A 25,741-nucleotide genomic window follows, 5' to 3' on the forward strand; every position below is an offset into this window, starting at 1 on the left:
ACCTTGTGCTCATGCAAACCACTGCAGTTTTCAAGTGTTTCTTCATGTTTGCATTACTCCATATTAAACAGCAGTCTCCTGAATCTGTACCACATCCTGTTGCCTCAACATCCTTCTTCGTACATTTTTGTTTTCTACTCCAAATTATGTTATCACTCCAAATATTACTGTACTAAAAGTTTTAAATAGGTTCACCATTCTATCTTGGCACACATGGGCAGCAAGGTAGCACAATGGTTAGCACAGTTGCTTCACTGCTCCAGAGTACCAGGTTCGATTCCTGGCTTGGGTCACTGTCTGTGCGAAGTCTGCACGTTCTCCCCGTGGCTGCGTGGGTTTCCTCCCACAGTCCAAAGATGTGCAGGTTAGGTGGATTGGCTGTGATAAATTGCCCTTAGTGTCCAAAAAGGTTAAGTGGGGTTACGGGGATAGGGTGGAGACGTGGGCTTGAGTAGGGTGCTCTTTGTGAGGGCCGGTGCAGACTCTATGGGCCGAATGGCCTCCTTCTGCACAGTAAATTCTCTTATTCTACGATATGGTCAATACCTGTTGCCAGGTCTCAATGACATTAACTGGTTTTTGGCCGTACCCACTCGAGGTGCCACTTTGTGTCTGCAGCAAAAGACAATTGTACAGGAAACGCTCGGTTTGTTCATTACCGAATAATCTAACAGAATATTTTGCCACTTGGGAAACGCCATAATATAAATTTCTGCAGACAGACTTGAAGCTTCCAGCTGTTTCTATGTTGTGTGATAATCACCAAAATTGCTGCTGTGCCTGTATTTTTCACAGTGTTTCATTTCAGGTCACATGACATGGTGTTTGGGCCTGCTAATTTGGGAGAGGATGCAGTTAAAAATTTTCGAACTAAACATCGCTGTAATTCCTGCTGTGGAAGACTCAAACTTCCTGGTAAGACTTTTTACACATCCTTTTCTCACTCGCTCACTCTCTGCAGTGACTCGTTCTGGGTAATAATTCCCGAAGTGTTGGTGACCAAACACCTCGCCCTCAGTGAGCCAGATAATGACTGGGTTACTTCATCAAGTGCAACATCCTCCAGTTTGCTTCCAGCAGCCACTGAGCAGTATGGCAGCCCTAATTATTGGAATTCTTTCCCTAACCTGTATCGGGGGTCGAGCCCTATGTCTGGGAATTGACTCATGGCCAAAAAATGAGGGGCCATTTTTCCCTTTGAGCCTGTTCCGCTGGCATTCAGTGTGGTCCTGACTGATCTATGACCTAACTTAGCCCATAATCTAGCCTCTCCAACTGCAGAAATAGTTTCTCTTTCTACTCTGTTGTTCCCCTTAATGTCTTTGATCAAATCATCCCTTAACCTGCTAAATTCCAATAAATTATTGGATTGGCTTGGATTTTGTTTATTGTCACGTGTACCGAGGTACAGTGAAAAGTATTTTTCTGCGAGAGGCTCAACAGATCATTAAGTACATGGGAAGAAAAGGGAATAAAAGAAAATACATAATAGGGCAACACAACATATACAATGAAACTACATAAGCACTGGCATCGGATGAAGCATACAGGGTGTAGTGTTAATGAGGTCAGTCCATAAGAGGGTCATTTAGGAGTCTGGTGACAGTGGGGAAGAAGCGGTTTTTGAGTCTGTCCGTGCGTGTTCTCAGACTTCTGTATCGCCTGCCCGATGGAAGAAGTTGGAAGAGTGAGTAAGCCGGGTGAGAGGAGTCTTTGATTATGCTGCCCGCTTTCCCCAGTCAGCGGGAGGTGTAGATGGAGTCAATGGATGGGAGGCAGGTTCGTGTGATGGACTGCGCGGGGTTCACGACTCTCTGAAGTTTCTTGCGGTCCTGGGCCGAGCAGTTGCCATACCAGGCTGTGATGCAGCCAGATAAGATGCTGTCTATGATGCATCTGTAAAAGTTGGTAAGGGATATGCCAAATTTCCTTAGTTTCCTAGCTAGGGAAGCACGGTAGCACAGTGGTTAGCACAGTTGCTTCACAGCTCCAGGGTCCCAGGTTTGATTCTCTGCTTGGGTCACTGTCTGTTCGGAGTCTGCACATCCTCCCCGTGTCTGCGTGGGTTTCCTCCGGGTGCTCCGGTTTCCTCCCACAGTCCAATGATGTGCAGATTAGGTGGATTGGCCATGATAAATTGCCCTTAGTGTCCAAAAATGGTTAGGTGGGGTTACAGAGATAAGGTGGAGGCGTGGGCTTAAGTGGGGTGCTCTTTCCAAGGGCTAGTGCAGATTTGATAGGCCGAATGGCCTCCTTCTGCACTGTAGATTCTATGATTCCTGAGGAAGTATGAGGAAAAATGAAACCCTAGCTTTCAAATCTGTCTTTATAATTGACTCCCTAGAGTCCAGAAATCATGTAAACCAATGGGGCAGCACGGTAGCCTTGTGGATAGCACAATTGCTTCACAGCTCCAGGGTCCCAGGTTCGATTCTGGCTTGGGTCACTGTCTGTGCGGAGTCTGCACATTCTCTCCGTGTGTGCGTGGGTTTCCTCCGGGTGCTCCGGTTTCCTCCCACAGTCCAAAGATGTGCGGGTTAGGTGGATTGGCCATGATAAATTGCCCTTAGTGTCCAAAATTGCCCTTAGTGTTGGGTGGGGTTACTGGGTTATGGGGATAGAGTGGCGGTGTTGACCTTGGGTAGGGTGCTCTTTCCAAGAGCCGGTGCAGACTCGATGGGCTGAATGGCCTCCTTCTGCACTGTAAATTCTATGAATCTATGAATGCTGCACTCCCACCATGACTCGTATATCCTTGAGTGTTAAATCTCAATCGAGCTGGTTAATTGCCATGAGATTTAGCCAGTGAAACAAAACAATGTTGTATCAGGTCATAGAAGACTGGACACCAGCTCAAAGATCTCTCTGCTGATCTGGCACAAGTACTTGGTCAATACAGCTGGTGGTGACTTTTGGTCCAACTTATTTTGAAAAACATTTCCCCCTTTCTCTGCAGCAGCAGTAGATTGTTGCCCCAGTGACAACTTGAACAGTTCAGTGTAGGAGAACAAAGAAAAGTACAGCACAGGAAACAGGCCCTTCGGCCCTCCAAGCCTGCGCCGACCATGCTGCCCGTCTAACCTAAAACCTTCTACACTTCCTGTGTCCGTATCCCTCTATTCCCATCCTATTCATGTATTTGTCAAGATGCCCCTTAAACGTCACTATCGTCCCTGCTTCCACCACCACCTAGGTTCCCACTACCCTCTGTGTAATAAAAACTTCCCTCGAACACCTCCTTTGAACTTTGCCCCTCACACCTTAAACCTATGTCCCCTAGTAATTGACTCTTCCACCCTGGGGAAAAAGCTTCTGACTATCCACTCTGTGCATGCCCCACATAATCTTGTAGACTTCGATCAGGTCGCCCCTCAACCTCCCTCGTTTCAATGAGAATGGACGAAGTTTATCCAACCTCTTATAGCTAGTTATCTCCATACCAGGCAACATCCTAGTAAACCTTCTGCACCCTCTCCAAAGCCTCCACATCCTTCTGGTAGTGTGGCAACCAGAATTGAACACTGTACGCCAAGTGTGGCCCAACTAAGGTTCTGTACAGCTGCAACATGACTTGCCCATTTTTATACTCAATGCCCCGGCTGATGAAAGCCAGTGCTTTTCAAACTTTTTTTTTTTTCCGGGGACCCATTTTTACCAATCGGCTGAACCTTGCGATCCATGCTGGCCGGCCTTCGAGATCCACGCCACCCAAAATTCGAGACGGACGCTGCCCAGACTTTGCGACCCACCATTTTTGCTTTCCTTTAATGCGACAGGTGATCCTGTTTGCTCCTCACTATCTCAATGGTACATTTCTGTACGGGTTGTTCATCAGAGGTCCTGGAGATCACACCAGCATTGCTTTGTCCTGATGTGGACTCTCCTGTGAAGCTCTCTCCAGCAGATTCAGTTGTGAGATCCTGGCCGGTTTGTGTCTCTGGCCCTCTCTTCCTTAGTCCAGAAAGATCCATCCTCAGTTCTTCACGCAGTCCTGTTGCTTGCTGGCAGCTACAAAATGGAGGAAGCTTCCTCAGTAATTTTGCACACAGTGTAGGTGACGTCCGTGTACTGGGCCCGTGACCTGCTCTCTGCCGCCTCTTCTGGCGGGAAGACTAATCATTTTTAAAAAATCCACACCTGGAACAGTGCGCTGACGTAGAGGAGGCGTTCTGCCCCGTTGGGCTACGGGCCTGCGCACTGCTGCATCTGGCTGAGGGGATATGCATGCAAGGGTCGGCCGGCGTTCTTGAAAGCTGGTAATGGCTGTTGGGCACTTCATCCCGCGATCGGGAGTGTCGCGACTGATTGCTCCACGACCCTCCTGCCACCTGGCCATGACCCACCTGTGGGTCACGACCTTGAGTTTGAAAATGACTGCCGTATGCCTTCTTGCCTACCTTCTTCACCTGCGTTGCCACTTTCAGTGACCTGTGGACCTGTACACCCGGATCCCTCTGCCACTCTTGAGGGTTCTGCCATGTACCGTATATTTCCCATCTGTATTAGACCTTCCAAAATGCATTACCTCACATTTCTCTGGATTAAACTCCATCTGTCATCTCTCCGCCCAAGTCTCTAACCCATCTACATCCTGCTGTATCCTCTGATGGTCCTCATCACTATCCACAATTCCAACTTTGTGTCATCCGCAAACTTACTAATCAAGCCAGATACGTTTTCTCCAAATTATTTATCCCCCACTCTACCATTACCACCGAGCCAGGGGGTCAACCCTGGTTCAATGAAGAGTGCAGGAGAGCGTGCCAGGAACAACACCTGTGACCTAAAAATGAGTTGTCAACCTGGTGAAGCTACAACACAGGACTCCTTGTGTGTCAAACAGCATAAGCAGCAAGCAACAGACCGAGCGAAGCGATTCCACAACCAACACATCAGATCTAAGCTCTGCAGTCCTGCGACATCCAGCTGTGAATGGTGGTGGACAATTAAACAACTCACAGGAGGAGGAGGCTCCACAAATATCCCCATCCTCGATGATGGAGGAGCCCAGCACATCTGTGCAAAAGACAAGGCTGAGGCATTCGCAACAATCTTCAGCCAGAAGTGCTGAGTGGATGATCCATCTCCGTCTCCTCTGGAGGTCCCCAGCATCACAGATGTTCGTTTTCAGCCAATACGATTCACTCCAGGTGATATCAAGAAACGGCTGAAGGCACTGGATACTGCAAAGGCTGTGGGCCCTGGCAATATACTGGCAATAATACTGAAGACTCGCGCTCCAGACCTTGCTGCACCCCTAACCAAGCTTTTCCAGTACAGCTACAAAACTGGCATCTACCCAGCATTACGGAAACCAGGTGTGTCCTGTACACAAGAAACAGGACAAATCCAACCCAGCCAATTACCCCCCTATCAGTCTACTCTCCAATATCAGCAAAGTGGTGGAAGGAGTCATCAACAGTGCTATCAAGCAGCACTTACTCAGCAATAACCTGCTCACGGACACTCAGTTTGGGTTCCGCCAGGGTCACTCAGCTCCTGACCTCATTACAGCCTTGGTTCAAACATGGACAAAAGAGCTGAATGCCAGAGGTGTGTGACAGCTCTTGACATCAAGTCAGCATTTGACCGTGTATGGCATCAAGGAGCCCTAGCCAAACGAGAGTCAATGGGAATTAGGGGCAAAACTCTAAGCTGGTTGGAGTCATACCTGGCACAAAGGAAGATGGTTGTGGTGTTTGGAGGTCAATCATCTCAACTCCAGGACATCACTGCAGGAGTTCCTCAGGGTAGTGTCCTCGGCCCAACCATCTTCAGCTGCTTCATCAATGACCTCCCTTCCATCATAAGGTCAGAAGTGGGAATGTTTGCAGATGACTGCACAATGTTCAGCACCATTCGCCACTCCTCAGATAATGAAGCAGTCCATGTCCAAATGCAGCGAGACCTGGACAATATCCAGGCTTGGACTGACAAGTAGCAAGTTACATTCGCGCCAGAGGGAGAATTCAGAATTTCAAATTCACCTAACAGCACATCTTTCGGGACTTGTGGGAGGAAACCAGAGCACCCGGAGGAAATCCACGGGGAGAACGTGCTGACTCCGCACAGACAGTGACCCAAGCTGGGAATCGAACCCGGGACCCTGGCGCTGTGCAGCAACAGTGCTAATCGCTGTGCTACCATTTAGCCCTTGCTTAAGTTCCTTCTTACTTTCCTTGTATTCCTCACAGGCTTCATCTGTTCCCAGCCTTCTATCCCTGACAATTGCTTTATTTTTCTTTTGGACTAGGCTCACAATATCCCTCATTATCCAAGGTTCCCAAAAATGCCATACTTCTCCTTCATCCTTACAGGAACACGCCGGTCCTGAATTCCTATCAACTGACATTTGAAAGCCTCCCACGTGCCAGATGTTGATTTACCCTCAAACATCTGCCCCCAATCTAGGTTCTTCAGTTCCTGCCTAATATTGTTATAATTAGCCTTCCCCCAATTTAGCACATTCACCTGAGGACTACACTTATCTTTATCCAACATTACCTTAAAACTTACTGAATTATGGTCACTGTTCCCGGTATGCTCCCCTACTGAAACTTTGACCACCTGGCCTGGCTCATTCCCCAATACCAGGCCCCTTCGCTGGTTGGATTATTTACATATAGTTTCAAGAAGGTGTCGCCAGCAATGCTCTGAAGCAGCACACACTTAGCACAAACTCTGCTTCTGTTCGGACCACTTGGTTCCAGACCTCATTACCAACCTGGTCCAAAAATGGACATTTGCGGTGAGATGAGGTGCCTGCCCTGATTATGTCATAAAGCAGTTGTAGTAGAATTGATGTTATTGGGCACCCAGGATGGATAATAAATGTGTGGCTTTGCAGTGAAGCCCACATTCTGCAAATGAATAAAAATACAAACTTTTAATTTAGGAACAGAGGATTAGGAGCAGGAAAACCTCTAACTCTGCCTGATTAAATTCTTTTTTAAAAATATAAATTTAGAGTACCCAATTTGTTTTTTCCAATTAAGGGGCAATTTAGCGTGGCCAATCCACCCACCTGCACATCTTTGGGTTGTGGGGGCGAAACCCACGCAGACACGGGGAGAATGTGCAAACTCCACACGGACAGTGACCCAGAGCTGGGATCGAACCTGGGACTTAGGTGCCGTGAGGCCACAGTGCTAACCACTGCGCCACCGTGCTGCCCCTCTGCCTGAATAAATTCAATGACCCAGCCTCCACTGATCTCTTAACGGCCTAGCCTGTTCAACATTTCTTTTTAGGATAATCGCCTCATTACGGGAGTGAGTCGACTGAACCTGCTCTGAACTGTTTCTAACGCAATTAAATCTCTTTTTTTCAAATAAGAGACCAAAACTGGACACAGTGTTCCAGATGTGTTCTCACCAAACCCTGTATAGCTGCAATACAACATCCCAACATACATATTTCACACTGCTTGTAATAGATGCCAACTTTCCATTTGCCTCCCTAATCACTTCCTGTGTCTGCACACTAATTTTTTGTGATTGCAGAACCAAAACACCCAGATCCCTTTGTACCTCTGAGTTCAGCAATCTCACACACAATCGTAGAATCCCTACAATGCCGAAGGAGGCCCTTCAGCCCGAGTCTACACTAGCCCGCGGAAATGGCACCTCATTTAAGCCCACTCCCTCACCCTATCCCTGTAACCCCATAACCCCACATGACCTTTAGAAACAGTGGCAATTTAGCATGGTCCATCCACCTAACTTGCACAACTTTGGACTATGGGAGGAAACCGGGACACCCGGAAGGAACCCACGCAGACACTTGGAGAACGTGCCAACTCCTCACAGACAGTCACCCCAAGCCGGAATTGAACCTGGGCCTGTGACGTTGTGAGGCAGCAGTGCTAACCACTGTGCCGCCCATTTTAAATATTTAAACAATTTGCTGTTTTTCTTTTCCTGCCAAAGTGGACAAGTTTACATTTACCCGCATTCTACTCCATCTGCCAAGTTTCTGCTCACTTGCTTAACCTGTCTATATCCCTTCGTAAGAGTTTACCTCCAATCGACAACTTACTTTCCTACTTAAAATAAAAACAGAAAATGCTGGAAAAACTCGGGCTGGCAACATGAAAATGAAATGAAAATCGCTTATTGTCACAAGTAGGCGTCAATGAAGTTACTGTGAAAAGCCCCTAGTCGCCACATTCCGGTGCCTGTTCGGGGAGGCTGTTACGGGAATTGAACCCGTGCTGCTGGCCTGCCTTGGTCTGCTTTTAAAGCCAGCGATTTAGCCCTGTGCTAAACAGCCCCTAGCCCTGTGCTAAACAGCCCCTAGCCCTGTGCTAAACAGACCCTAGCCCTGTGCTAAACAGCCCCTAGCCCTGTGCTAAACAGCCCCTAGCCCTGTGCTAAACAGCCCCTAGCCCTGTGCTAAACAGCCCCTTCTGTGGAGAGAAACAAAGTCCAATGTGGCTCTTCTGAACTGGAGAGAGGTGACATGATGGGCTTGATGCTGTTGGGAAAGGGGGAAGGGCAGGCAGGAGCAACGATTGGGGATAGGCTGGAGAGCAGGTGAAATTAAATGACAAATGTCCTGGATCACAACAAAAGGAGCGGCAATGATGGTGTGAAAAATGAAAGCTTTGACCCAGAGTAGGTGTCAGCATTGTCTGAAAGGAACCGAGGTTGGGAGGAGGAGTTTTACTAGAGGCAGTGGACGGGAGGAGCTGGAGACTTTTGGGGGGGGGGGTTACAACTCTTGGGTATCATGTACGGTACTCAGAGGCTGGACGGCGTTGGTTGGGGGGGGGGGGAGCTGTGTAGGTTAAGGGTGACTACGGGTAATCCCTGATTCCTTTTTGCCATTTGTTTATGTAAACATGCGGGTTGGGGGTTGGTGGATGGATGGGATCGTTGTTATTATGGGGACTGACATATCTTGCTGATTATTGTTTATTGTTGATGGGTGTAAATGTGGGAGAAAATGTGAAAAAGGAGGAGAATAAAAATTTTTTTTTTTTTTTTAAAAAGCATTGTCTGAAAGGAAAAATGTAAGCTTACTGACTCACACAGCTTCCTCGACTACACGTCCTCACACTGCTTCCTCGACTACACGTCCTCACACTGCTTCCTGTAACAGCTCCTTTCATTCTCCCAATTTCTTTGTCTCCATTACATCTGTTCTGATGAGGCCGTGGAATGCCCTACCTGCAACAGTAGTGAACTCGCCAACATTGAGGGCATTTAAAAGTTTATTGGATAAACATATGGATGATAATGGCATAGTGTAGGTTAGATGGCTTTTGTTTTTTGACTTCCCATGTCAGTGCAACATTGTGGGCCGAAGGGCCTGTACTGCGCTGTATCGTTCTATGTTCTATGATGATGCTACCATCTACAATAGTACTTCTAACGTGGTGTCCTTTTCCTCAGGCGAGGAGTCACAACCCCGCCTCAACTGATGGTGCCATCAACCCGTTTCTGACACATTTCCTGTACTTTTTCCTTTACCCTCCTTACCTGAGCTATGATGGGGTTTCCTTTGTCCTCATTTTACACACCACCAGCCTCCTTATTGAGTGGATCTTCCTCTGCCATTTCTGCCAACACCAGCATCATCCCAGCAAACACCAGTCTCCTGTATTCCAAAAAGGACCATTCGCTCCGACACAGTCTGGGCCTTTATCGCCGCCAACACCTCATCCCCTTCCCAAAATACCTTTCTTTGCAACACAGAAGGTGCAACACTGCTCCTTTACCTCTTCCCTCCTTACTGTCCAAGGCCCCAGACGTTCCTTTCAGGTAAAGCAGCCAATGGGTCGTCTCTACACTGGGGAGACTGAATGCAGACTTGGTGGCTGCTTTGTGGAACACCTCCGCTCAGTCCACGAGAATGACCATGTCCTTCCTGTCACTTGCCATTTCAATTTACCACCTTTCTCTCATTTAAAAAAATAAATAAATTTAGAGTACCCAATTCATATTTTCCAATTAAGGGGCAATTTATCGTGGCCAATCCACCAACCCTGAACATCTTTGGGTTGTGGGGGTGAAACCCACTCAGCCACAGGGAGAATGTGCAAACTCCACACGGACAGTGACCCAGAGCTGGGATCGAACCTGGGACCTCGGCGCCGTGAGGCTGCAGTGCTAACCCATTGTGCCACCGTGCTGCCTCCACCTTTCTCTCATGCTCACATTTCTAGCTCGGCGTGTTGAGGTTCTAGTGAAGCTCATCACAAACTGAAGGAACGGAACCTCCTCCTCCAATAAGGCCACCGTGTCTCTTGTCAATGCAACATGGTTGTCTATACCTCTCTGAGCACTGATGTCCAGAAATCCAGTGACGAGCACCTTTTGGCCAGCACATCACCCATTTTGCTCAGTTATTACAATCCGCCATTAACTTGTGGATCCCACACACCACTTGGTTGCTCGGAATATCTAGCTCACAAGCATTTTATTGATACTTGGAAAAGGTAGGTGTTGCAATGTTTTACGAGAAGTGATGGGGACAATTCCCAATCGTCACTAAACCAATACTTCAATTCACTTCAGTTATTTCTGCCGTGTCTTGATTTGCGAGCACTGAGCGTGCGGGCACTGAGCGTGCGGGCACTGAATGAGCGAGCGGGCACTGAATGAACGAGCACTGAGCGTGCGGGCACTGAATGAACGAGCACTGAGCGTGCGGGCACTGAATGAGCGAGCACTGAGCGTGCGGGCACTGAATGAACGAGCACTGAGCGTGCGGGCACTGAGCGTGCGGGCACTGAGCGTGCGGGCACTGAATGAGCGAGCACTGAGCGTGCGGGCACTGAATGAGCGAGCACTGAGCGTGCGGGCACTGAATGAACGAGCACTGTGCGTGCGGGCACTGAGCGTGTGGGCACTGAATGAACGAGCACTGAGCGTGCGGGCACTGAATGAACGAGCACTGAGCGTGCGGGCACTGAATGAGCGAGCACTGACCGTGCGGGCACTGAATGAACGAGCACAGCGTGCGGGCACTGAGCGCGTGGGCACTGAATGAACGATCACTGAGCGTGCGGGCACTGAGCGTGTGGGCACTGAATGAACGAGCACTGAGCGTGCAGGCACTGAATGAACGAGCACTGAGCGTGCGGGCACTGAATGAACGAGCACTGAGCGGGCACTGAATGAACGGGCACTGAGCGTGTGGGCACTGAATGAACGAGCACTGAGCATGCGGGCACTGAGCGTGTGGGCACTGAATGAACGAGCACTGAGCGTGCGGGCACTAAATGAGCGAGCACTGAGCGTGCGGGCACTGAATGAGCGGGCACTGAATGAACGAGCACTGAGCGTGTGGGCACTGAATGAACGAGCACTGAGCGTGCGGGCACTGAATGAACGAGCACTGAGCGTGCGGGCACTGAATGAACGAGCACTGAGCGTGCGGGCACTGAATGAGCGGGCACTGAATGAACGAGCACTGAGCGTGTGGGCACTGAATGAACGAGCACTGAGCGTGCGGGCACTGAATGAACGAGCACTGAGCGTGCGGGCACTGAATGAGCGGGCAGTGAATGAACGAGCACTGAGCGTGTGGGCACTGAATGAACGAGCACTGAGCGTGCGGGCACTGAGCGTGTGGGCACTGAATGAACGAGAACTGAGCGTGCAGGCACTGAATGAACGAGCACTGAGCGTATGAGCACTGAGCGTGCGGGCACTGAATGAGCGGGCACTGAATGAACGAGCACTGAGATTATGAGCACTGAGCGTGCGGGCACTGAATGAACGAGCAATGAGCATGCGGGCACTGAGCGTGTGGGCACTGAATGAACGAGCACTAAGCGTGTGGGCACTGAGCGTGTGGGCACTGAGCGTGTGGGCACTGAGCGTGTGGGCACTGAGCGTGTGGGCACTGAGCGTGTGGGCACTGAGCGTGCGGGCACTGAGCGTGCGGGCACTGAATGAACGAGCACTGAATGAACGAGCACTGAGCGTGCGGGCACTAAATGAGCGAGCACTGAGCGTGCGGGCACTGAATGAGCGGGCACTGAATGAACGAGCACTTATCGTGTGGGCACTGAATGAACGAGCACTGAGCGTGCGGGCACTGAATGAACGAGCACTGAGCGTGCGGGCACTGAATGAACGAGCACTGAGCGTGCGGGCACTGAGCGTGTGGGCACTGAATGAACGAGAACTGAGCGTGCAGGCACTGAATGAACGAGCACTGAGCGTATGAGCACTGAGCGTGCGGGCACTGAATGAGCGGGCACTGAATGAACGAGCACTGAGATTATGAGCACTGAGCGTGCGGGCACTGAATGAACGAGCAATGAGCATGCGGGCACTGAGCGTGTGGGCACTGAATGAACGAGCACTAAGCGTGTGGGCACTGAGCGTGTGGGCACTGAGCGTGTGGGCACTGAGCGTGTGGGCACTGAGCGTGTGGGCACTGAGCGTGCGGGCACTGAGCGTGCGGGCACTGAATGAACGAGCACTGAATGAACGAGCACTGAGCGTGCGGGCACTAAATGAGCGAGCACTGAGCGTGCGGGCACTGAATGAGCGGGCACTGAATGAACGAGCACTTATCGTGTGGGCACTGAATGAACGAGCACTGAGCGTGCGGGCACTGAATGAACGAGCACTGAGCGTGCGGGCACTGAATGAACGAGCACTGAGCGTGCGGGCACTGAATGAGCGGGCACTGAATGAACGAGCACTGAGCGTGTGGGCACTGAATGAACGAGCACTGAGCGTGCGGGCACTGAATGAACGAGCACTGAGCGTGCGGGCACTGAATGAGCGGGCAGTGAATGAACGAGCACTGAGCGTGTGGGCACTGAATGAACGAGCACTGAGCGTGCGGGCACTGAGCGTGTGGGCACTGAATGAACGAGAACTGAGCGTGCAGGCACTGAATGAACGAGCACTGAGCGTATGAGCACTGAGCGTGCGGGCACTGAATGAGCGGGCACTGAATGAACGAGCACTGAGATTATGAGCACTGAGCGTGCGGGCACTGAATGAACGAGCAATGAGCATGCGGGCACTGAGCGTGTGGGCACTGAATGAACGAGCACTGAGTGTGTGGGCACTGAGCGTGTGGGCACTGAGCGTGTGGGCACTGAGCGTGTGGGCACTGAGCGTGTGGGCACTGAGCGTGTGGGCACTGAGCGTGTGGGCACTGAGCGTGCGGGCACTGAGCGTGCGGGCACTGAATGAACGAGCACTGAGCGTGCGGGCACTGAATGAACGAGCACTGAATGAACGAGCACTGAGCGTGCGGGCACTGAATGAACGAGCACTGAGCGTGCGGGCACTGAATGAACGAGCACTGAGCGTGTGGGCACTGAATGAACGAGCACTGAGCATGCGGGCACTGAGCGTGTGGGCACTGAATGAACGAGCACTGAGCGTGCGGGCACTAAATGAGCGAGCACTGAGCGTGCGGGCACTGAATGAGCGGGCACTGAATGAACGAGCACTGAGCGTGTGGGCACTGAATGAACGAGCACTGAGCGTGCGGGCACTGAATGAACGAGCACTGAGCGTGCGGGCACTGAATGAACGAGCACTGAGCGTGCGGGCACTGAATGAGCGGGCACTGAATGAACGAGCACTGAGCGTGTGGGCACTGAATGAACGAGCACTGAGCGTGCGGGCACTGAATGAACGAGCACTGAGCGTGCGGGCACTGAATGAGCGGGCAGTGAATGAACGAGCACTGAGCGTGTGGGCACTGAATGAACGAGCACTGAGCGTGCGGGCACTGAGCGTGTGGGCACTGAATGAACGAGCACTGAGCGTGCAGGCACTGAATGAACGAGCACTGAGCGTGCGGGCACTGAGCGTATGAGCACTGAGCGTGCGGGCACTGAATGAGCGGGCACTGAATGAACGAGCACTGAGATTATGAGCACTGAGCGTGCGGGCACTGAATGAACGAGCAATGAGCATGCGGGCACTGAGCGTGTGGGCACTGAATGAACGAGCACTAAGCGTGTGGGCACTGAGCGTGTGGGCACTGAGCGTGCGGGCACTGAATGAACGAGCACTGAATGAACGAGCACTGAGCGTGCGGGCACTGAATGAACGAGCACTGAATGAACGAGCACTGAGCGTGCGGGCACTGAATGAACGAGCACTGAGCGTGCGGGCACTGAATGAACGAGCACTGAGCGTGCGGGCACTGAATGAACGGGCACTGAGCGTGTGGGCACTGAGCGTGTGGGCACTGAGCGTGCCTGCGCTGAATGAACGAGCACTGAGCGTGCGGGCGCTGAATGAACGAGCACTGAGCGTGCGGGCACTGAATGAACGAGCACTGAGCGTGCGGGCACTGAATGAACGAGCACTGAGCGTGCGGGCACTGAATGAACGAGCACTGAGCGTGCGGGCACTGAATGAGCGGGCACTGAATGAACGAGCACTGAGCGTGTGGGCACTGAATGAACGAGCACTGAGCGTGCGGGCACTGAGCGTGTGGGCACTGAATGAACGAGCACTGAGCGTGCAGGCACTGAATGAACGGGCACTGAGCGTGCGGGCACTGAGCGTATGAGCACTGAGCGTGCGGGCACTGAATGAACGAGCACTGAGATTATGAGCACTGAGCGTGCGGGCACTGAGCGTGTGGGCACTGAATGAACGAGCACTGAGCGTGTGGGCACTGAGCGTGTGGGCACTGAGCGTGTGGGCACTGAGCGTGTGGGCACTGAGCGTGTGGGCACTGAATGAACGAGCACTGAATGAACGAGCACTGAGCGTGCGGGCACTGAATGAACGAGCACTGAATGAACGAGCACTGAGCGTGCGGGCACTGAATGAACGAGCACTGAGCGTGCGGGCACTGAATGAACGAGCACTGAGCGTGCGGGCACTGAATGAACGAGCACTGAGCGTGCGGGCACTGAGCGTGTGGGCACTGAGCGTGCCTGCGCTGAATGAACGAGCACTGAGCGTGCGGGCGCTGAATGAACGAGCACTGAGCGTGCGGGCACTGAATGAACGAGCACTGAGCGTGCGGGCACTGAATGAACGAGCACTGAGCGTGCGGGCGCTGAATGAACGAGCACTGAGCATGCGGGCACTGAATGAACGAGTACTGAGCGTGCGGGCACTGAATGAACGAGCACTGAGCATGCGGGCACTGAGCGTGTGGGCACTGAATGAACGAGCACTGAGCGTGTGGGCACTGAGCGTGCCTGCGCTGAATGAACGAGCACTGAGCGTGCGGGCGCTGAATGAACAAGCACTGAGCATGCGGGCACTGAATGAACGAGTACTGAGCGTGCCTGCGCTGAATGAACGAGCACTGAGCGTGCGGGCGCTGAATGAACGAGCACTGAGCATGCGGGCACTGAATGAACGAGTACTGAGCGTGCGGGCACTGAATGAACGAGCACTGAGCGTGCGGGCACTGAATGAACGAGTACTGAGCGTGCCTGCGCTGAATGAACGAGCACTGAGCGTGCGGGCGCTGAATGAACGAGCACTGAGCATGCGGGCACTGAATGAACGAGTACTGAGCGTGCCTGCGCTGAATGAACGAGCACTGAGCGTGCGGGCGCTGAATGAACAAGCACTGAGCATGCGGGCACTGAATGAACGAGTACTGAGCGTGCGGGCGCTGAATGAACAAGCACTGAGCATGCGGGCACTGAATGAACGAGTACTGAGCGTGCGGGCACTGAATGAACGAGCACTGTGAGCGTGCAGGCACTGAGCGTGCGGGCATTGCGAGTATGTTGCTAAATACTCAGTGATCCGAAAGATTCAGTCAAGACAGGAAAGAAAACTGTTGCAATGTTGTACTGAGTTCACTAACTCTAGTGGTTAACAAAGGGTCAGAATCCTGCCCTAAAATGTCTGTATATTATCACATTTTCAAATCTCTTCAGTTTTACGAAGACTCAATTAATTAATTACATTAATAGGACCAAGTATGATTGAAGTATTGGTAGTCATTTTATTTTGATACGTGGTACATAATTCTTAAAAGCTGGGTTCATGTCACAATTGCCACCTAAGAAGATGGTAGCAATGGATATAACTGTGCTTGCACAATATTAGCAGCAGACTCTGCCCCGGGCTGGCACTTTAGAGCCTTCTGAACTCATCATTGTGTTCAACATTTTCTGACCATGAACTATGCTCCATTTTTAATTCTCACTTTCCAGTTTGTTTTGTTCTTGTTTTTTTAAATAAATTTAGAGTACCCAACTATTTTTTTTCCAATTAAAGGGCATCTTTTTGGGTTGTGGGGTGAGACCCACGCAGACACTTTTCTTTTAACACCAAAAGAATGATCATTTGCTTTAGCTTGGCGCGCACAATGAAAATGTAATGTCTTACTGTCTGTGTTTGACTTAGATATCAAGCGAAACGATTACACTCCAGACAAAATGATGGTTTCTCAAGATGGTGTGGAAGTTGCAGTCCAGTCTGGCAATGGTACCAAAGATGTAAGAAATTCTATACGCCTGATGATTTAGGAGAACGGTACTGGGGGAGTTCCCTCAAACTAGCTTCGCCTCTCGTTGTATCTGAACGAATTTCGTGGATGGAACTTTGAAAACCAAAACTTGGATGTCTGCATCGAGTTGAAGGGAGAATGCTGTGACGTACCTGGCGTCTTGTGTAATGTGTTGACAATACAATCGAAATGTTAACTGGCTATTCTGTAATTGTTTTGGGCCTGTGGAGGATGCAGAATCGGCAGATGCGGACAGTGTTAATGACCGGTAGTAATTGGATAGCAGATGAGAAAAGGTACATTTAGTAGGAGCAATCTATGTGCAAAGCAAACTTAATTGAACAACGTCAAATTTTTAAACAAAGTCAAATGTCCAATTTTAAGTCTTCACTCATTTTTACGCTTTTTAAAATCGATTTTATTAATTAAAGCCATGTAAACTGGTAAAACTCAACTGCATGAAGTGCAAATAATGTTTATTCAAACAAAGAGTTCCTTACAGAAAGGTACTCCATAAAATGTAATATGTTTTGTCTGAGAAAATCAGACCAGTTTTAATAGGCCTATCAATAATAAATCTGCTAGATATCTGCTCATTGTCTAGCCAGCACTGTCAGAAGAATGTTCTGGTGACCTGATTTTTTAAATTGAATTTCAATTGTGTAGACACTTTGGTGTAATGCTAGTATTTGTGGTACACGTAGAATTTAAAAGAAAAAGTATTGAAATCCTTGTAAATATGGTAATGGGCAGATTGCAATCTATCTTTATGCAAATAAATGAGACCGTAATCTGTTGAATTGTCAACATGATAAAGCCCTGTGTCCACCGTAAATATTTATGTACATGGTGACATTGAGGCATCTTTTCTATGTTACAAAGAGGTACTATTGTCATTTTTAAAAAGGGTGTTTATATGAAAAACTGTATAATTTTTAATCTAATGTATCTTATAGATACTGTTCCTGAGGCACAAATATACAACTTGTAGTAAAATAAGATGGTGGTTTTACATAGGTTGGATGGTGAAAAACGAGAGTTAGTGCGATCATGCTGCATAAATTTTGTACATTTAATCTAATAAAAGATTTTTGAAATAAATGTCATCAATGTGCTGTATATATCACAGTTTTGTAAGAACAATTCCAATAAATGACCATGATGGACAGTCAGGAGGAGCCTGTGACACGTGCAAAAATTTATTTTTCATTCGTTCATGGAACATGGGCGTCGCAGGCTGTGCCAGCATTAATTGCCCATCCCTAATTGCCCTCAAGGCACAGTTAAGAGTCAACCACATTGCTGTGGGTCTGGAGTCACATGTAGGCCAGACCGGGTAAGGACGGCAGATTTCCTTCACTAAAGGACATTAGTGAACCAGGTGGGCTTTTACGACAATCGGCAATGGTTTCATGGTCATCGTTAGACTTTTAATTCCAGATGATAATCTTTATTGTCACAAGTAGGCTAACATTAACACTGCAATGAAGTTATTGTGAAAATCCCCTAGTCACCACATCGGCGCCTGTTCGGGTACACAGAGGGAGAATTCAGAATATCCAATTCACCTAACAGCACGTCTTTTGGGACTGTGGGAGGAAACCGGAGCACCCGGAGGAAACCCACGCAGACACGGGGAGAACGTGCAGACTCCGCACAGCCAGTGACCCAAGCCGGGAATCGAACCTGGGTTGCTGGCGCTGTGAAGCAACAGTGCTAACCACTGTGCTGCCCAGATTTTTATTGAATTCAAATTTCACCATCTGCAGTTGCGGAATTTTAATCTGGGACCCCACTCTGGGTCTCTGGAATGCTAGTCCAGTGACAATACCACCACCTCCCCAAATATTTGAACAGTGATGGTAAATTTCATTGGGCTATGGTTTCTGGTGTATAAATACCAAGGAGGATGTCACATTTACCAAACTATTGGATTCATGTCAATCATAGCCACCACCACCTGGAGAGATAGTGTAGATTAGCAGTCACATTCTGCGAAGAATAGAGATTGTGTACACACCAATAATGGAAAATCTCTCGCATTTTTGCTGAATGTTATCCAGCAACTTTAAGCGAATGTGGAAGGAGCTGATCATGGCCAGAAGGAGGCAGGAAAGATGGACAAAAGTAGAAGGGAATTCCACAGCTTGTGGCCTCCATTATAAATGGGGATGCACAAAAGAGGTCATAGTTGGAGGAGTGCAGATTTCTCTGGGGGGTTGAAGGTCAAAGGTGGAGGAATTTGAAAATTAGGATGAGAATTTAAAATCAAGACATTGCTTGTTTGGGAGTTGGTGTAAATCTGAGGACAAGGTGATGGGGGTCGGGAATTACTCAGGCATGGGGTGGGGGAAGGAGAGAACACAAGAACAGCAGAGTTTTGGATGACCAAATTTAATCTTGGGTGGGTTGTAGGAGAGTCAGCCAGACGTGTGCCGGAATAGTCGATACGGACAGGAGGATTTCTGCAGCAGGTGAGTTGGAAGCTGTGAAGGTCGACGAGATAGTCTTAGTGATGGAAGCTCACCTCCAGATCATTAACGCCAAAATTGTGGACAGATTGAAAAACTCACTGCTGGGGGCAGGATGGTGTTTCGATTGGTGCCAGGAGTGGGATTGTTTCGGTGAGTGGGATGTAGTTGGAATTGTTTTTAAATGTTTCCAATTAAGGGGCAATTTAGCGTGGCCAATCCACCGACCCTGCAATTAGAACATAGAACGATACAGCGCAGTACAGGCCCTTCGGCCCATGATGTTGCACCGACATGGGAAGTCAAAAAACAAAAGCCATCGAACCTACACTATGCCATTATCATCCATATGCTTATCCAACAAACTTTTAAATGCCCTCAATGTTGGCGAGTTCACTACTGTTGCAGGTAGGGCATTCCACGGCCTCACCACTCTTTGCGTAAAGAACCTACCTCTGACCTCTGTCCTATATATATTACCCTCAGTTTAAGGCTATGTCCCCTCGTGCTAGCCATTTCCATCCGCGGGAGAAGGCTCTCACTGTCCACCCTATCTAACCCCCTGATCATTTTGTATGCCTCTATTAAGTCTCCTCTTAACCTTCTCTCCAACGAAAACAACCTCAAGTCCATCAGCCTTTCCTCATAAGATTTTCCCTCCATACCAGGCAACATCCTGGTAAATCTCCTCTGCACCCGCTCCAAAGCTTCCACGTCCTTCCTATAATGCGGTGACCAGAACTGTACACAATACTCCAAATGCGGCCGTACCAGAGTTCTGTACAGCTGCAACATGACCTCCTGACTCCGGAACTCAATCCCTCTACCAATAAAGGCCAACACTCCATAGGCCTTCTTCACCACCCTATCAACCTGGGTGGCAACTTTCAGGGATTTATGTACATGGACACCTAGATCCCTCCGCTCATCCACACTTTCAAGAACTTTTCCATGAGCCAAATATTCCACATTCCTGTTATTCCTTCCAAAGTGAATCACCTCACACTTCTCTACATTAAACTCCATTTGCCACCTCTCAGCCCAGCTCTGCAGCTTATCTATGTCCCTCTGTAACCTGCTACATCCTTCCGACTTTGTCGTCTGCAAATTTACTCACCCACCCTTCTGCGCCCTCCTCTAGGTCATTGATAAAAATGACAAACAGCAACAGCCCCAGAACAGATCCTTGTGGTACTCCACTTGTGACTGTACTCCATTCTGAACATTTCCCATCAACCACCACCCTCTGTCAGCTAGCCAATTTCTGATCCACATCTCTAAATCACCCTCAATCCCCAGCCTCCGTATTTTCTGCAATAGCCTATCGTGGGGAACCTTATCAAACGCTTTAGTGAAATCCATATACACCACATCAACTGCTCTACCCTCGTCTACCTGTTCAGTCACCTTCTCAAAGAACTCATAGATTATCATAGAATTTACAGTGCAGAAGGAGGCCATTCGGCCCATCGAGTCTGCACCGGCTCTTGGAAAGAGCACCCTACCCAAGTTCAGCACCTCCACCCTATCCCCATAACCCAGTAACCCCACCCAACACTAAGGGCAATTTTGGACACTAAGGGCAATTTATCATGACCAATCCACCTAACCCGCACATCTTTTGGACTGTGGGAGGAAACCGGAGCACCCGGAGGAAACCCACGCACACACGGGGAGGATGTGCAGACTCCGCACAGACAGTGACCCAAGCCGGAATCGAACCTGGGACCCTGGAGCTGTGAAGCAATTGTGCTATCCACAATGCTACCGTGCTGCCCGTTATAAAACTCGATAAGGTTTGTGAGGCATAACCTACCCTTCACAAAGCCATGCTGACTATCCCTGATCATATTATTCCTATCTAGATGATTATAAATCTTGTCTCTTATAATCCCCTCCAAGACTTTACCCACAACAGACGTGAGGCTCACCCGTCTATAGTTGCCGGGGTTGTCTCTACTCCCCTTCTTGAACAAAGGGACCACATTTGCTATCCTCCAGTCCTCTGGCACTATTCCTGTAGCCAATGATGACATAAAAATCAAAGCCAAAGGCCCAGCAACCTCTTCCCTGGCTTCCCAGAGAATCCTAGGATAAATCCCATCAGGCCCCGAGGACTATCTATTTTCAGCCTGTCCAGAATTGCCAACACCTCTTCCCTACGTACCTCAATGCCATCTATTCTAATAGCCTGGGTCTCAGCATTCTCCTCCACAACATTCTCTCTTTCCTGAGTGAATACTGACGAAAAATATTCATTTAGTATCTCGTCTATCTCTTCAGACTCCACACACAACTTCCCATCCCTGTCCTTGACTAGTCCTACTCTTTCCCGAGTCATTCGCTTATTCCTGACATACCTATAGAAAGCTTTTGGGTTTTCCTTGATCCTACCTGCCAAATACTTCTCATGTCCCCTCCTTGCTCGTCTTAGCTCTCTCTTTAGATCCTTCCTCGCTACCTTGTGACTATCAAGCGCCCCAACTGAAACTTCACACCTCATCTTCACATAGGCCTCCTTCTTCCTCTTAACAAGAGATTCCACTTCTTTGGTAAACCACGGTTCCCTCGCTCGACGCCTTCCTCCCTGCCTGACCGGTACGTACTTATCAAGAACACGCAGTAGCTGTTCCTTGAACAAGCTCCACATATCCAGTGTGCCCAACACTTGCAGCCTACTTCTCCAACCTATCCCCACCAAGTCATGTCTAATGGCATCATAATTGCCCTTCCCCCAGCTATAACTTGCTCTGCGGGGTATACTTATCCCTTTCCATCACTAACGTAAACGTCACCGAATTGTGGTCACTGTCCCCAAAGTGTTCACCTACCTCCAAATCTAACACCTGGCCTGGTTCATTACCCAAAACCAAATCCAATGTGGCCTCTCCTCTTGTTGGCCTGTCAACATATTGTGTCAGGAAACCCTCCTGCATACATTGTACAAAAAACAACCCATCTAATGTACTCAAACTATATCTTTTCCAGTCAATATTTGGAAAGTTAAAGTCTCCCATAATAACTACCCTGTTACTTTCGCTCTTATCCAGAATCATCTTCGCCATCCTTTCCTCTACATCCCTAGAACTATTTGGAGGCCTATAGAAAACTCCCAACATGGTGACCTCTCCTTGCCTGTTTCTAACCTCAGCCCATACTACCTCGGAAGAAGAGACCCCATCTAGCATCCTCTCCGCCACCGTAATACTGTTTTTGACTAGCAGCGCCACACCTCCCCCTCTTTTGCCTCCTTCTCTGAGCTTACTAAAACACCTAAACCCCGGAACCTGCAACAACCATTCCTGCCCCTGCTCTATCCATGTCTCCGAAATGGCCACAACATCGAAGTCCCAGGTACCAACCCATGCTGCCAGTTCCCCTACCTTATTTCGTATACTCCGGGCATTGAAGTAGACACACTTCAAACCTGAACACTGGCCCCCTCCTGCGAAGTCAAATCTGTGCTCCTGACCTCTATACTCTCAATCTCTCGTACCCTAAAACTACAATCCAGGTTCCCATACCCCTGCTGCATTAGTTTAAAACCCCCAAAGAGCACTAACAAATCTCCCCCCCAGGATATTTGTGCCCCTCAGGTTCAGATGTAGACCATCCTGTCTGTAGAGGTCCCACCTTCCCCAGAAAGAGCCCCAGTTATCCAGAAATCTGAATCCCTCCCGCCTGCACCATCCCTGTAGCCACGTGTTTAATTGCTCTCTCTCCCTATTCCTCATCTCATTATCACGTGGCACGGGCAACAACCCAGAAATAACAACTCTGTCTGTTCTAGTTCTGAGCTTCCATCCTAGCTCCCTGAAAGCCTGCCTGACATCCTTGTCCCCTTTCCTACCTATGTCGTTAGTGCCAATGTGGACCACGACTTGGGGCTGCTCCCCCTCCCCCGAAGGACCCGGAAAACACGATCCGAGTCATCACGTACCCTTGCATCTGGGAGGCAACATACCAAACGTGAGTCTCTCTCGCTCCCACAAAATCTCCTATCTGTGCCCCTGACTATCGAGTCTAGGGAAAGAGTAGGACCAGTCAAGGACAGGGATGGGAAATTGTGTGTGGAGTCTGAAGAGATAGGCGAGATACTAAATGAATATTTTTCGTCAGTATTCACTCAGGAAAAAGATAATGTTGTGGAGGAGAATGCTGAGCCGCAGGCTAATAGAATAGATGGCACTGAGGTGCGTAGGGAAGAGGAGTTGGCAATTCTGGACAGGCTGAAAATAGATAAGTCCCCGGGACCTGATGGGATTTATCCTAGGATTCTCTGGGAGGCCAGGGAAGAGATTACTGGACCTTTGGCTTTGATTTTTATGTCATCATTGGCTACAGGAATAGTGCCAGAGGACTGGAGGACAGCGAATGTGGTCCCTTTGTTCAAAAAGGGGAGCAGAGACAACCCCGGCAACTATAGACCGGTGAGCCTCACGTCTGTAGTGGGTAAAGTCTTGGAGGGGATTATAAGAGACAAGATTTATAATCATCTAGATAGGAATAATATGATCAGGGATAGTCAGCATGGCTTTGTGAAGGGTAGGTCATGCCTCACAAACCTTATTGAGTTCTTTGAGAAGGTGACTGAACAGGTAGATGAGGGTAGAGCAGTTGATGTGGTGTATATGGATTTCAGCAAAGCGTTTGATAAGGTTCCCCACGGTAGGCTATTGCAGAAAATACGGAGGCTGGGGATTGAGGGTGATTTAGAGATGTGGATCAGAAATTGGCTAGCTGAAAGAAGACAGAGGGTGGTGGTTGATGGGAAATGTTCAGAATGGAGTACAGTCACAAGTGGAGTACCACAAGGATCTGTTCTGGGGCCGTTGCTGTTTGTCATTTTTATCAATGACCTAGAGGAAGGCGCAGAAGGGTGGGTGAGTAAATTTGCAGACGATACTAAAGTCGGTGGTGTTGTCGATAGTGTGGAAGGATGTAGCAGGTTACAGAGGGATATAGATAAGATGCAGAGCTGGGCTGAGAGGTGGCAAATGGAGTTTAATGTAGAGAAGTGTGAGGTGATTCACTTTGGAAGGAATAACAGGAATGCGGAATATTTGGCTAATGGTAAAGTTCTTGGAAGTGTGGATGAGCAGAGGGATCTAGGTGTCCATGTACATAGATCCCTGAAAGTTGCCACCCAGGTTGATAGGGTTGTGAAGAAGGCCTATGGAGTGTTGGCCTTTATTGGTAGAGGGATTGAATTCCGGAGTCGGGAGGTCATGTTGCAGCTGTACAGAACTCTGGTTCGGCCGCATTTGGAGTATTGCGTACAGTTCTGGTCACCGCATTATAGGAAGGACGTGGAGGCTTTGGAGCGGGTGCAGAGGAGATTTACCAGGATGTTGCCTGGTATGGAGGGAAAATCTTATGAGGAAAGGCTGATGGACTTGAGGTTGTTTTCGTTGGAGAGAAGAAGGTTGAGAGGAGACTTAATAGAGGCATACAAAATGATCAGGGGGTTAGATAGGGTGGACAGTGAGAGCCTTCTCCCGCGGATGGAAATGGCTGGCACGAGGGGTAATAGATATAGGACAGAGGTCAGAGGTAGGTTCTTTACGCAAAGAGTAGTGAGGCCATGGAATGCCCTACCTGCTACAGTAGTGAACTCGCCAACATTGAGGGCATTTAAAAGTTTATTGGATAAACATATGGATGATAATGGCATAGTGTAGGTTAGATGGCTTTTGTTTCGGTGCAACATCGTGGGCCGAAGGGCCTGTACTGCGCTGTATTGTTCTATGTTCTATGTTCTATGTTCTATGAGTCCCCAATTACTAATGCTCTGCTCCTCTTCCCCCCTTCCCTTCTGAGCAACAGGGACAGACTCTGTGCCAGAGGCCCGTACCCCATGGCTTACCCCTGGTAAATCGTCCCCCCCACAAGTATCCAAAGCGGTATACTTGTTACTCATCTTTGGGTTTATCTTTGGGTTGGGACGTAACCCACGCAGACACGGGGAGAATGTGCAAACTCCATAAGACCATAAGACATGGGAGCGGAAGTAAGGCCATTCGGCCCATTGAACAGGTATACCCCTTTGGATACTGTCGGGGGGGATAGCCTATCAGGGGAAAACAGCAGCAGCCAGAGCAGTGGCACCACGGCTGGCTCTGATGTTCAGAAGGGAGGGTCAAAGCGCAGAAGAGTAATAGTAATAGGGGACTCTATAGTCAGGGGCACAGATAGGCGCTTCAGTGGACGTGAAAGAGACTCCAGGATGGTATGTTACCTCCCTGGTGCCAGGATCCAGGAAGTCTCCGAACGGGTAGAGGGCATCCTGAAGGGGAGGGCAAACAGGCAGAGGTCGTTGTACATATTGGTACTAACGACATAGGCAGGAAGGGGCATGAGGTCCTGCAGCAGGAGTTCAGGGAGCTAGGCAGAAAGTTAAAAGACAGGACCTCTTGGGTTGTAATCTCGGGATTACTCCCTGTGCCACGTGCCAGTGAGGCTAGAAAGAGGAAGATAGAGCAGCTAAACACGTGGCTAAACAGCTGGTGTAGGAGGGAGGGTTTCCGTTATCTGGACCACTGGGAGCTCTTCCGGGGCAGGTGTGACCTATATAAGAAGGACGGGTTGCATCTAAACCGGAGAGGCATAAATATCCTGGCCGCGAGGTTTGCTAGTGCACACGGGAGGGTTTAAACTAGTATGGCAGGGGGGTGGGCACGGGAGCAATAGGTCAGAAGGTGAGAGCATTGAGGGAGAACTAGGGAATAGGGACAGTGGGGCTCTGAGGCAGAGCAGACAGGGAGAAGTTGCTGAACACAGCGGGTCTGGTGGCCTGAAGTGCATATGTTTTAATGCAAGAAGTATTACGGGTAAGGCAGATGAACTTAGAG

The 25,741-nt window shown here is 49.3% G+C and overlaps 1 protein-coding gene across 2 annotated transcripts in view; it reads left to right on the forward strand.

Moving 5' to 3' along the window:
- trpm7 (transient receptor potential cation channel, subfamily M, member 7) overlaps positions 1-17,520 on the forward strand; it is a 207,375-nt gene extending 189,855 nt beyond the window's left edge. For both annotated transcript variants that reach the window (XM_072470267.1, XM_072470268.1), the window contains 2 exons: positions 809-915; positions 16,317-17,520. In XM_072470267.1, coding sequence (XP_072326368.1) covers positions 809-915; positions 16,317-16,438 — 229 coding nt within the window. In that variant the 3' untranslated portion in view covers positions 16,439-17,520. The remainder of the gene's footprint in view (positions 1-808; positions 916-16,316) is intronic.
- The last annotated feature ends 8,221 nt before the right edge of the window (positions 17,521-25,741 follow it).

This window comes from Scyliorhinus torazame, chromosome 12, assembly GCF_047496885.1.
Source record: "Scyliorhinus torazame isolate Kashiwa2021f chromosome 12, sScyTor2.1, whole genome shotgun sequence".
Classification (NCBI taxonomy): Eukaryota; Metazoa; Chordata; class Chondrichthyes; order Carcharhiniformes; family Scyliorhinidae; genus Scyliorhinus; species Scyliorhinus torazame.